This window comes from Primulina huaijiensis, chromosome 4, assembly GCF_012295235.1.
Source record: "Primulina huaijiensis isolate GDHJ02 chromosome 4, ASM1229523v2, whole genome shotgun sequence".
NCBI lineage: Eukaryota > Viridiplantae > Streptophyta > Magnoliopsida > Lamiales > Gesneriaceae > Primulina > Primulina huaijiensis.
Genome location: NC_133309.1, coordinates 842,076 through 854,620, shown reverse-complemented (window position 1 = coordinate 854,620; position 12,545 = coordinate 842,076). Strand labels below are relative to the sequence as shown.

The following is a 12,545-nucleotide window of genomic DNA, read 5'->3' as shown; positions in this document are numbered from 1 at the left end:
GTGTAAATGAACTAGCTTACAAATTATGTGTACAAATCATATATAAATGTGGTTGATTGATGTGTTGAATAGCAATGTGAAAGAAATAAAACTCACAATATAATTATAGCATACATGCCTTGAACCATTTACATGGTTCGTTTGAGCAATTGTTCACAATAGGAACAAGCTTCACAAGAAGTATTGTGTATAGCTTAAGAATAGCTTTGAGTACCTCATGGTAATAAGTGCTTATAACTTTGTGGAAACTTAGTAGATAATCATGTTCAATAATTATATTATTCTTATGATGAGTCAATATCAATAAAAACATTGCGACCTTTTCCTCAACACAAATATATCTAGAATCTACAAGACCACTGACATGGCTAACCAGGTAACATGATCTTCCAAATGCATTTCAATTCATTCTCAAATTGATAACACACTGCACATCACCTACTTCAATAATCCTATGTAGGTGGTTCAACTGAAAATGTATTCTCCCTATAATGCTATAGGACAAGCATCGTCCACAGCACTTATGCTAAGGTTGTGCTATGAACTTCTTGTAATAGCGAGTTACAAGAATCAAGAATACGAACAAGCTAATCATTGTCTGATGTAAAACTAGAAAAAGGTAGTATAAAACCATCTTCATTGTCTATTTCGGTGACATGATCAATTTTTGTATACACATTTTATTCAGTGAACTGCAATACCAAAAGCATGATTTTCAGATAATATATTGTGAAGATGAAATCATAAACAAATCGATAAACTTCGTTGTCCTATAAAATTTACTTTATGGTACAACAAAAAATTGTTCTTCAACAATCTGAATTACGCAAACATAAAAAATTTAGAAATTGTTCACTCATTGTAGAAAATTACTTAACCACGAGCTTGCTCTAATAGATACATACTGCCCAAAATACGATTTCAATTAAACAACACCATCTTCACCATCGACTCCATTAAATAAAAACAACTATAAAATTATAAAATAAAAATAATGAGCACTATCTTAGTTGAATCTCCAAACCATTGTTTAATACAAGAAACTTTAGTTTTAAGAATCTTAAATTTAGCCAATGTCCCATAATTTTTCGTGAGGTTCAAACCATAAATGTTAAATTGTAAAAAAATCCACCAAAAAATAAAGAAAAAGAACCCATATTTCATATCTTTGGTTAACTCGAAATGAAGTCTGTATTTTTTTCACAAATATCACAAACCTGTAGCCAACAAGGCACAAGAGGCAAGAACAAGAAATAGGGTGGTTTGTTTCTTTCGATGCTTGGTCGAAATCATAAAGAGCTGCAATAACTTGTGATTACTCTTCAATGGTAGGAGATATAAGACATATTTATGGTCTTTTACAAGGTTTCCATAGATTTGCAGTCAAACTACAAAGAAATAGCTAGAAGCTGAAACAACAATCATATTTTTGGGAAAACATGGATACAAAGAAATTTACCTTCGTCTGATTTGGTGTTCACCTGACTCAGATTCACTTGCTTTCCATCTTACCCAACATTTGCTACAACTGTCTCACTTTACTTTTATTTTGCAGGGTTTCATTGTGAAGAGGGCATATTGTTAAAATTAGTAGGAATGACATGGGGAATCATGTTCTAAGTTCATGTTGAGATTTTTTTTTTCAACTTTTTTTCTTACTGTAATGGGTTGGTGTTCATCCAAATCAATTGTGTTTCTAGTTCAAATTAAGGTTTTTAATTTTCTTTCCTACTGCAATGGATTGGCTCAAAATAGGGTTTGAATCATTCGAATCGAACTGTGATTTGAGCCATTTCGAGGTGTACGTAGTTTGATTATGCTCGAATTTGTCTAGAGCTCCAAATTCAGTTCTAACAAAGATAGAGCCAAAATTAGTTGTTTTTCAAATTTCGGAGTTTGAATATCTTCTTATTTTTCAAGCTCGAACACGAATACCTCTATTTATCCAGCTCGTTTTGGTTTGTTAGTACCATACTTTTGAAGCTTTCATTAAAGTTTCAGCTCTTTGTTTCGTTCTCTTCATCTATTATAGCTATGTAAAATAAAAAAAATTTGGCTTCATTTTGTTTTTGATTAATGGGTTGCTAAATTCACATTTCTTTTGTGTTAACCATCCCTTCAAATTTCGATTAACAGCATTGTTCATGTTTCAATTAATTTAGAGGTGTCAATTCAGGTGGGTCGGGTCGGGTCGGGTTGAGCATTAGTACTATTCAAAAATTGCTCAACCTGAAAACTCTCAACCCGAACTCGAACCTAAATCAACCTGATCAACCCGATTTTGAATTTTTTTAAGAAAATTAAATAAAATAATAAAAAATTTTAATTTAAACACGTAATAACAAAATCTCCCTCATATATTCTATACTATTATATTAAGTGTGAGGACATGATAATAACTACCTAGAGAGGACACCAACTTTTTCTTCCAATTTTACCTTTATATGATATTAATATTACACTTTTGTTTTTTGTATTTTTGTTTTTTAAAATTTCAACACACACTTTTATTTTTATTTATTTTTATTTCAACAATTCAAATATCAATTTAGTCCCTCCATAATTTGTCAAATTTCACTTTAATCTACCGATAATAATAAAAAAAGATTGTACACACGCATCGCGTGTGCATAGTAACTAGTATGATTTAAATCTGAACATCTAATTGTAGAAAAATAAAGTATATTTACTAAATCAAATAAACAATTATTTAAAAAATAAAAAAAATGTTCAAAATAAATATTAAATTATGAAAATTTTATGATATAAATATATAATAAATATTTTTCAGACATACAATATATAAAAATATAGACAATATTTATTAATTATATTTTTTTAAAAAAAATTAAAATTTTCGGGTCAACCTGGGTTGACCGAACCTAACCCAACCCGATCATTTTTTTCGGGTCAGCTACCGGGTCCAACCTGATCTGACACGAACCCGAAAACTCCAAACTCAAACTTGATTTTTTTTCGAGTTGAACCGTGTAAGATTGATGGGCAGTATCTGATTTTGACATCTCTATTTTAATTGTTTACCTACCTATTCTTTTCTCTTTTCTTTTTCATTGCCACATCTCTTCCTTTCAACATGATTGCAAGAATGTCTAATCTTTGATTTCAGAAGCTGCTAATTTTTTTTGGTGGAGTACCAAAATAAACTTGCTCTGCGACTACGATTTTTTTTTTCTCGAAAAGATTACTCTGTCTTTTTGTAACAATAAAATTGATATATCTATTGCGTTTTTATGACTATTTATGATTTTATTTTAATTTATTTTTAACCACAACCAAAACTACTAGACAAATTAGTAATTTCAAACATTTTTTTTGTTTATCCTTTCACGACTATTTAATTACGAAAATGTCACAACTTCTCTTTTTTGTTTACAATTCAATGGCTATTTCACTATGAAAATGTCACTTTTTTTTTTTTTTTTTTATCATGGCTATTTATTTAAAAAAATTCATTTTCGTATTTTTTTTATTTTATCATTAATTTTTTTGATTTACTTATTTTTTATTATAATAAAACGCGTGCATAGGGGTGTTCATCGGTCGGTTCGGTTCGGTTTTCGATTTTTTATTTCGGTTTTTTCGGTTTTAGAAATATATAATCCGATATTCGAACTATTTTTCTTCGGTTCGGTTTGGTTTTCTACCAAAACGATTCGGTTATTTCGGTTTTGGTATAATTATTTAAATTAATAATATAAATATATTGTAAAATATAATATGTTAACTTTCTACATGTTTTCTTAGTAAAATATTTAAATATAAGGTCTAAATTAATTAAACAAACAACAATCAACTAAAATTTGTTCAAAATAGTTTTTCATTCGCTAAATATCATATCAAAATATATAATATAAATAAAAATATAAAAAAAATTATTAATTTAATGAAATTTCGGTTTTTTCGGTTTGTTCGGTTTTGACATATATGATCCGAAACCGAACCAAAAAAACTTCGGTTTTAACATTTATATCCGAATTACAAAATTCGGTTCGGTTCGGTTCTCGGTTTGGATTTTCGGTTTTTTCGGTTTTATCCGAAGTTTGAACACCCCTATGCGTGCACGCAAGTACTAGTTCGGTAAAGAGTAGGTCTTTCATAAGATAGTCTCACGGATCTTTATTCGTAAGACAGATCAATCATGTCCATATTTACAATAAAAATTAATATATTTGACACAAAAAATAATATTTTTTTGTGGGTGACCAATCTATAATATATGTTTTACAAAATTAATCCGTGAGACCGTCTCACGTTAGTTTTTATGTTCCGTAAATTATCATGGATTGTGGTATGTTGAGTCAATATTAATTTTGAGGCAATAGTTTTCATCAACGATGTTTTTCGCATTGGTATGTATCTAATTTAGGCTACCTCGTACGCAATCCTGCCGTCACCCTTGTTCATCACTCTCCCCATTCATTTCCCATCGGAGCCAATATGCAGAGAAGTCGACGCAGGTGCAATGGCACCGCCATGGGCTCCATCGTGCTTGATCTCCGTCCTGGTCTTGGCATCGGACCTTTCTCTCTTGGTAATTATTTTTATCAATAATTATCGTTGGCCCAGGACTAAATTTTCAGGATTGGGACACAGTTTAGATTTTTTATGCTTGGTTGAATTTTTTTTTTTATTCCATTTGGCAAAAATATTCATGATAATTTCTTCTCATGTGTCAGGAATGCCCATATCCGAAGCCTTCGCACAAATAGAGCAGCAGCCCAATATTTATGATGTTGTGCAAGTCAAGTATGTTGGAGAATTACACCCCCGAAGCGATGCCGATCACGATGATAATATAGTACCCAAAACTTGCGGAATAAAATAACCAACAAAAACACAAGATTTACGTGGTTCACCCAATATAGGCTACGTACACGGAGCACTGCAACTTTTATAACTGGAAGAAATATTACAACAAGTGTATACACCAATACACTCAATATTTCTCACACTCCCAACCCGAGTATACCGAGAAAATAATTTCTCTAACTCACACAAAGAGAATTCCCGCACTCAAGAAAAAAATACACTCTTTTTTCTATGCACTCTCTTTTTATCAAAGCTAAAAAGCTTTTGATTTTGGGATACAATAACTGAAGGAATTGAGCTCTATTTATAACTAATTTCCTCCAGCAACTATTGTAAACCTCCGATGTGGGATATCAAAATTCTGAATTTTTTATTTAATACGTGGGGCCCGCTTTTACCTAACATTTCTCCCACTTGAAGACTTGATTTCAATCATGTCTTCACACCATCATTGCAGCAGCTCATATATCTCCATTTATACTTGCAGTCCAACTGAAGTTGAACACAACTTCAGTTTGTCAATGGTTACCGTCTTCGTGAGCATATCGGCTGGATTTTTACTTCCAGGAATCTTCTCCAGCATCAAGACTCCATCTTCCAGCACTGATCTGATGAAATGGTACCTAACCTGTATATGCTTTGTCCTAGCATGATAAACAGGATTTTTTGCTAAATGAATAGCACTCTGACTGTCACAGTATAATGTGCTATCTTCAAGCTTCTGACCCAATTCCTCCAGAAAGGATTTCAACCATATCATCTCCTTGCTAGCTTCTGTAACTGCAACATACTCAGCCTCAGTAGTCGAAAGCGCAACAATCTTTTGCAGCTTAGACACCCAGCTTACAACTGTACCACCTAATTTGAACACATATCCAGTAGTACTTTTCCTGCCATCCAGGTCACCACCCATATCGGCATCGACAAAACCCTGTAAGCCAAATTTTGATCTTCTGAAGCATAAAGAACAACTAGCAGTACCTTTCAAATACCTGAGAATCCACTTAACTGCTTCCCAGTGTTGCTTTCCTGGATTACTCATAAACCTGCTCACAACTCCCACTGCATGTGCTATGTCTGGTCTTGTGCACACCATTGCATACATGAGGCTTCCGACAGCAGAAGCATAAGGAACCTTATTCATATAAGCCTGCTCCTGCTCCGTCGATGGTGATTGTGCTTTGGTTAGTTTGAAATGACTAGCCAAAGGAGTACTCACAGATTTAGCTTCATCCATATTAAATCTGCTAACCACCTTTTTCACGTACTCTTCTTGAGATAACTTCAAGAATCCATTCACCCGGTCTCTGAAGATCCTCATTCCAAGGATTTGCTTTGCAGCACCCAAATCCTTCATGGCAAATTCCTTTGATAAATCTTTCTTGAGTTTATCAATTTCTTCCAGACAAGCTCCAGCTATCAGCATATCATCTACATATAGCAGTAGTATGATATAAGAACCGTCAAACTTTTTCACATAACAGCAGTGATCAGCTTGACACCTTAGGAATCCATTTTCACTCATGAATCCATCAAACTTCTTGTACCACTGTCTTGGAGCTTGTTTGAGACCGTACAAGCTCTTCTGAAGTTTGCATACCATTCTCTCTTTTCCCCGTACTTCAAAGCCCTGTGGCTGCTTCATATAAATTTCTTCATCTAGGTCACCGTGAAGAAACGCAGTCTTTACATCCAACTGCTCCAAATGTAAGTCTTCCTTCGCCACTAGTCCAAGTACAGTCCTGATAGTGGTTAATTTAACCACCGGAGAGAAAATCTCGGTGTAATCAATTCCTTCCCGTTGTTGGAAGCCTTTTACAACAAGTCTTGCCTTGTACCGCTTGCTACCATCATGCTCTTCTTTTAACCGGTACACCCACTTGTTATGTAACGCCTTTTTGCCTTGCGGAAGTTCTGTCAACTCCCACGTCTGATTGGATGACAGTGAATCCATCTCATCTTCCATGGCCAACTCCCACTTGGTTGAATCATCATTTTGCATTGCCTCTTCATAAGTCTCCGGTTCACCTTTGTCTGTCAGCAAAATATAGTGAAGTGCAGGGGAGTATCTATCAGGTGGTCTAATGGTTCTCAAAGATCTCCTGAGTTCAATCACCGGAGTTTGTGGGTCATCATCTTGTGCAGTTTCTTCTTCATCTTCCTGGTTACTGGTTTTCGATTCATTCACAGGAATGTTTGTCAATGGCACTTCATCAGTCTTCTTGACTTCAGGACATTCATCTCCAGCTCCAATGTCTGACTTGTCCTTGTACAGAAGTTTCTCATTAAAGATTACATCCCTGCTCCGAATGATCTTCCGATTTTGGTCATCCCAGAAACGATAACCAAACTCATTATCTCCATAACCAATAAAGAAGCACTTCTTTGATTTCGGATCAAGTTTTGTTCTGCTTGCTGAATCAATATGAACATAGGATAGACATCCAAACACTTTCAAGAAAGAAAGGTTTACTTCTTTGCCGCTCCAAACCTCTTCGGGTATTTTGTAGTCCAGTGGTACCGAAGGTCCTCTGTTGATCAGATATGCTGCAGTGTTAACAGCATCAGCCCAGAATGATTTTGGCAATCCAGAATGCAATCTCATGCTCCTTGCGCGTTCATTCAAGGTCCTGTTCATCCTTTCAGCTACACCATTCTGTTGAGGTGTACCAGGAATGGTTTTCTCCATCTTGATCCCGTTCTGTGCACAATATTTCTTGAACTCATCATCTTCATATTCTCCACCATTGTCAGACCGTAAGCACTTCACCTTCAAGTTGGTCTCATTTTCCACCATGGCTTTCCACCTTTTAAAGGTCTCGTAAACATCAAACTTTGCTGCTTTCGGTTCTCTACCGCCTTTTGAAAATAAACCCAAACTTTTCTACTCGAATCGTCAATGAATGTGACATAGTATCTCGAGCCTCCAAGGGATGTCACAGGAGATGGTCCCCATACATCAGTATGAACCAGCTCCAACTTTGCTGCTTTCGGTTCTCTACCGCCTTTTGAAAAGCTCACCTTCTTTTGCTTTCCAAAGATACAGCTTTCACATAGTTGGTGTTCAACATTCTTTAATTTTGGTAGCTTTCCTTTTGACACCAACATCTTCATTCCCTTCTCACTCATGTGTCCAAGTCTATAATGCCATAGACTTGAATTGGCTCCAGCATCCACAGCTGCTAAGGTGTCTCTGCAACTGGAAGTCATATACAATGTTCCAGTTTTCTTTCCTCGAGCAACAATCATGGCTCCTTTGTTCACTTTCCAGGAACCATCACCGAAGGTCACATTGTGGCCTTCATCATCGAGCTGTCCCACCGAGATCAGATTGCGTGTCAAATTTGGTACATGTCTGACTTTGTTGATTTTCCAGACAGATCCATTTGACATCTTCATCCGTACATCACCCATACCAACAATTTCCAAGGGTTTTCCATCAGCCAGGAAAACTTTTCCGTAATCGCCAGCGATGTAATTATCAAATACATCGCGATCACCAGTGGTATGAAACGAAGCTCCCGAGTCCATAACCCAAGAATCAACAGGGCTTTCCATGGATAATAGCAGAGCATCATGTACTTCATCAGTGACAGCATTGGCATTATTTTTCATTGATCTGCAGTTCTTTTTCAGGTGACCAGTCTCACCACAGCTCCAGCACTTCATATTCTTTTCAGAGATGTTTTTGTCTTTTCCATTTCTTGACTTGGATCTACCGCGCCATCGGTTGGAACTCCTTTCACCACTCCTGCCTCTTCCTCTGTTATCAAGATTTAGAGCAGATCTCGATGATGTTGCTTCACCCGAGTCTTTCCTGCGAACTTCTTCAGCTAGGATTTGATCTCTAACATCATTGAGTTGTAGTTTTCCTTTTCCAACAGAGTTGCTAACCGCTGCCCGCATCGGTTCCCAAGTTTCTGGTAAAGACGCCAGAAGAATAAGTGCACGAATCTCATCATCAAATTTGATGTCCACCGATGTCAGCTGGGAGACAATCGTGTTGAATTCATTTATGTGTTTTGCCACCGAAGCACCTTCTCCCATCTTCAAGTTGAATAACTTCTTCATGAGATGTACTTTGTTGTTTGCTGATGGCTTCTCGTACATGTCTGACAGAATGGTCATCATCTCCTCCGTGGTTTTGGCCTCCGCCACGTTATGCGCCACGTTCTTTGTTAGGGTCAATCGTATGACACCTAAAACCTGTCGGTCAAGGAGCTCCCAATCATCATCCTCCATCTTTTCCGGTTTCTTTCCTGATAGAGGTTGATGCAGCTTCTTACTGTACAGATAATCTCTTATCTGTAACCGCCAGAACGAAAAATCTGTTCCGTCGAACTTGTTGATTCCCGGTCCCGATCCATCATCTCCGGCCATCACTTCTCTAGCCTTAGCAAAAAATCTAAAAAATCTTTTCTGATGTGGAAGATCAGACAAAGCTGCAACCACAGAGCATACTCAGAATTCTTAAGAATTTTCACAACAAGGCTCTGATACCAGTTGTTGGGGAATTACACCCCCGAAGCGATGCCAACCACGATGATAATACCCAATAATTGCGGAATAAAATAATCAACAAGAACCAAAAGATTTACGTGGTTCACCCAATATAGGCTACGTCCACGGAGCACTGCAACTTTTATAACTGGAAGAAATATTACAACAAGTGTATACACCAATACACTCAATATTTCTCACACTCCCAACCCGAGTATACCGAGAAAATAATTTCTCTAACTCACACAAAGAGAATTCCCGCACTCAAGAAAAAAATACACTCTTTTTTCTATGCACTCTCTTTTTATCAAAGCTAAAAAGCTTTTGATTTTGGGATACAATAACTAAAGGAATTGAGCTCTATTTATAACTAATTTCCTCCTGCAACTATTGTAAACCTCCGATGTGGGATATCAAAATTCTGAATTTTTTATTTAATACGTGGGGCCCGCTTTTACCTAACAAAGTATTATGATGAGGTTTGGCTGTTCTGATTTGGATTTGACTTTATATTCATTGTATCAGTCTTTGTGAAAGTCCTCTAGAAAATATATGTCTATGATGAACTGCCAGCATAATATCTTCTAAAATAGTAATGAAGCCTCTTAATTTCATCCCTGTTTTCCAGGATCCGTTGAGGCTTGATATTGTTATTAGCTTCCCTGATCATGGTTTCCACTTGAGATTTGATCCTTGGCCACAGGTAGTTTTCTTGAAATTGATTATTTGTTTGTTCTTTATTTTGGTTAAAGAAATGGTTTTTGTGTCGTTAATATATAAACATTTTAATAGTAATGCATTTAACATGTCTTTATTTTTGTCGTTTAAACTATCAGAGGCTGCGGCTTGTTGAAATTTTTGATGTCAAACGTCTTCAAATGCGGTATGCCACTTTGTTGGTCGGGTATGGACTTGTGCCTCTAACCTTAATATTTCACCATTCTTGTTTAACAAGTGTTGTCTGACATTCAAGTTTACTTCCAGTGGACCATCTACTCTTGCTACTTTTGTTGCTATCTACGCTCTTTTTGGGCCAACATATCCTGGAATTTATGACAAAGACAGGGGTGTCTACACTTTATTTTACCCTGTACGTGTGGTTGATATCTGAACAGATCATATTTTTCAGTTCTTTTCACATTTTGTTCTTCCAATTTTATCTCTTGACAATGTAAATATCTTGGTTTTGCAGGGCTTGTCCTTCGCTTTCCCAATCCCCTCACAATATGCAGAATGCTGTCATGATAGGGAAGGTATTCCTTTTTACTTCTCCCATCTCTTTATGTATTTGGACTTATACCCTATGAACGACGCTAAATGGTTCTTCATTCTTGGTCGTACACAATTTGAAAGCTGAACTGCCTTTGGAGTTTCCAGATGGCACGACTCCAGTTGCTTGTCGTGTCTCTATTTATGATGCTTCTACAGATAGTAAGGTTGGTGTTGGAGCATCAATGGTCAAGGCATGTGTACCTCCATTACCAGCTCACAGCCTCTACATGGAAGAAGTGCGAGTGAAGGCAAGCATTTTCTATTGTCATTTGCATTTCGTGGCTAATCTATTCATAAGATGTGGAGTAACTGCTACATGTAATCAATTTATGTTTCAGCGTACATTTGGCGTTCAGTTTGATGAAATGTACCCTTCACATCTCTGTTTTGCAGTTAGGGGAAGAACTGTGGATTACAGTCGGTGGACAGCGCATACCTTTTGGTGCATCACCACAGGTCTGACATTTTGAAATAAAGGCTATGCTATGGATTGCCTGACTTGTCATTAACTTTCGACTTGCTTACACCATATCTCATAGACAGTTCTTAGTCATTCATAATCATGACCTTTGTTGCTACTGCTGATTCTTCGTCACTAATGGCATCAATACATTCATGTAAAGAAAATTGATGTCAGAAGCTGATTGTCTTCTCCCTTAAACGGGCCTCTGTTTTGATATATATATTTTTTATTTATATGAGATTATGTTGATGCAATTTTCATCTGCCTACAGTCATCTGCAGATGGCATGTATTTCATTCCTCTTCATTTCTTATACAGGATGTTTGGACTGAATTAGGGCGCCCCTGTGGAATTAATCAAAAACAGGTAGTGTGTGATTTCATTTTCTCATGAACAATACTGCTTTTGGTATCATGGTAATTATGTTAGTGGGTTGATACAGGTAGACCAAATGGTGATTCATTCTGCATCAGATCCGCGGCCACGGACGACTCTATGCGGTGATTACTTCTACAATTATTTTACCCGTGGCATGGACATTTTATTCGATGGACACGTGAGTTTTTTCTTTACAATTTTTTTCACTACCAACTGCATGAACCTATGAATAAGATGCTGAAAGAATGTTTTTGGCAATTTGCAGACTCATAAAATCAAGAAGTTTGTGCTGCACACCAACTATCCTGGGCATGCAGATTTCAATTCGTACATGAAGTGCAACTTTGTGATATACAGTTCCGACTGTAGTTTTTTGGTTGATATATAAGTTCATATTATTGGCTGTAAAGGAAATGGATGAAACTAAGCTCTATATTTTTGTTTCATATTCTCAGTCAGCGGGTCGTTTGATCAGGATGTGAATGCATCGAAATGTGCTCTCACACCCAGCACGCAGTGGGAGCAAGTTAAGGTGGTTTGCATACTACAGTTTGTAACTTTGTATTAAGTCGGACAGGGTTACGTCCGTTCAACTGAGCACCGTATGTGCGGTATTCTGCAGGAAATTCTTGGTGATCGTGGTCGTGCTGCCATTCAAACTCAAGGCTCCACCAGTAATCCTTTTGGGTCTACCTTTGTATATGGATATCCACATATTGCTTTAGAGGTATATCCTGTGTCTTGAACTTTATGGTTTCTTCCTGTGGCATTGTTGACATTTTTCTCCTGATTCGAACTTGCACAGGTGATGAAGAATGGTTATATTGCTACCGTAACTCTTTTCCAGTCATGAGCATTGCACAGGTAAGTCGATATCGTGTTCGTTACACGTTTTAAAATTTCTCGTCACCGTCGCTTTTTTATCCAAATGAGGGAGCGAGTGATTCTTCAATTTTCACATCACGACTGAAGAGTGTTTGCATTCTCTAAAAACTGTGATTTTTTCATTTTTCACTTCAAAAGAGAGCCACGGGGAGTTTTAATTTTATATCCTGAATATTTCATAATGATTGATGCCAACTAAAGTAATGTTTGGACTTCT

The 12,545-nt window shown here is 36.5% G+C and overlaps 1 protein-coding gene across 1 annotated transcript; it reads left to right on the top strand.

Annotated features, from left to right (window-relative positions):
* Positions 1 to 4,338: 4,338 nt before the first annotated feature.
* Positions 4,339 to 12,545, top strand: LOC140975083 (PHAF1 protein At3g51130-like). Its single transcript, XM_073438588.1, has 15 exons — positions 4,339 to 4,552; positions 4,698 to 4,771; positions 9,798 to 9,809; positions 9,959 to 10,033; positions 10,167 to 10,234; positions 10,315 to 10,420; positions 10,523 to 10,583; positions 10,684 to 10,850; positions 10,996 to 11,058; positions 11,384 to 11,431; positions 11,508 to 11,621; positions 11,709 to 11,799; positions 11,899 to 11,975; positions 12,066 to 12,170; positions 12,249 to 12,545. The coding sequence occupies exons 1-15, from the start codon at positions 4,459 to 4,461 to the stop codon at positions 12,294 to 12,296; spliced, it is 1,203 nt and encodes a 400-aa protein (XP_073294689.1). The 5' UTR covers positions 4,339 to 4,458; the 3' UTR covers positions 12,297 to 12,545.

Bases quoted from the DNA above. Each gene is read 5' to 3' on its own strand.
- LOC140975083 (XM_073438588.1), top strand. From the start codon at position 4,459: ATGCAGAGAAGTCGACGCAGGTGCAATGGCACCGCCATGGGCTCCATC. The intron at 11,059-11,383 runs GTCTGACATTTT...TTTCTTATACAG, and splicing joins CTTTTGGTGCATCACCACAG to GATGTTTGGACTGAATTAGG. The intron at 11,800-11,898 runs GTTCCGACTGTA...TCATATTCTCAG, and splicing joins GTGCAACTTTGTGATATACA to TCAGCGGGTCGTTTGATCAG.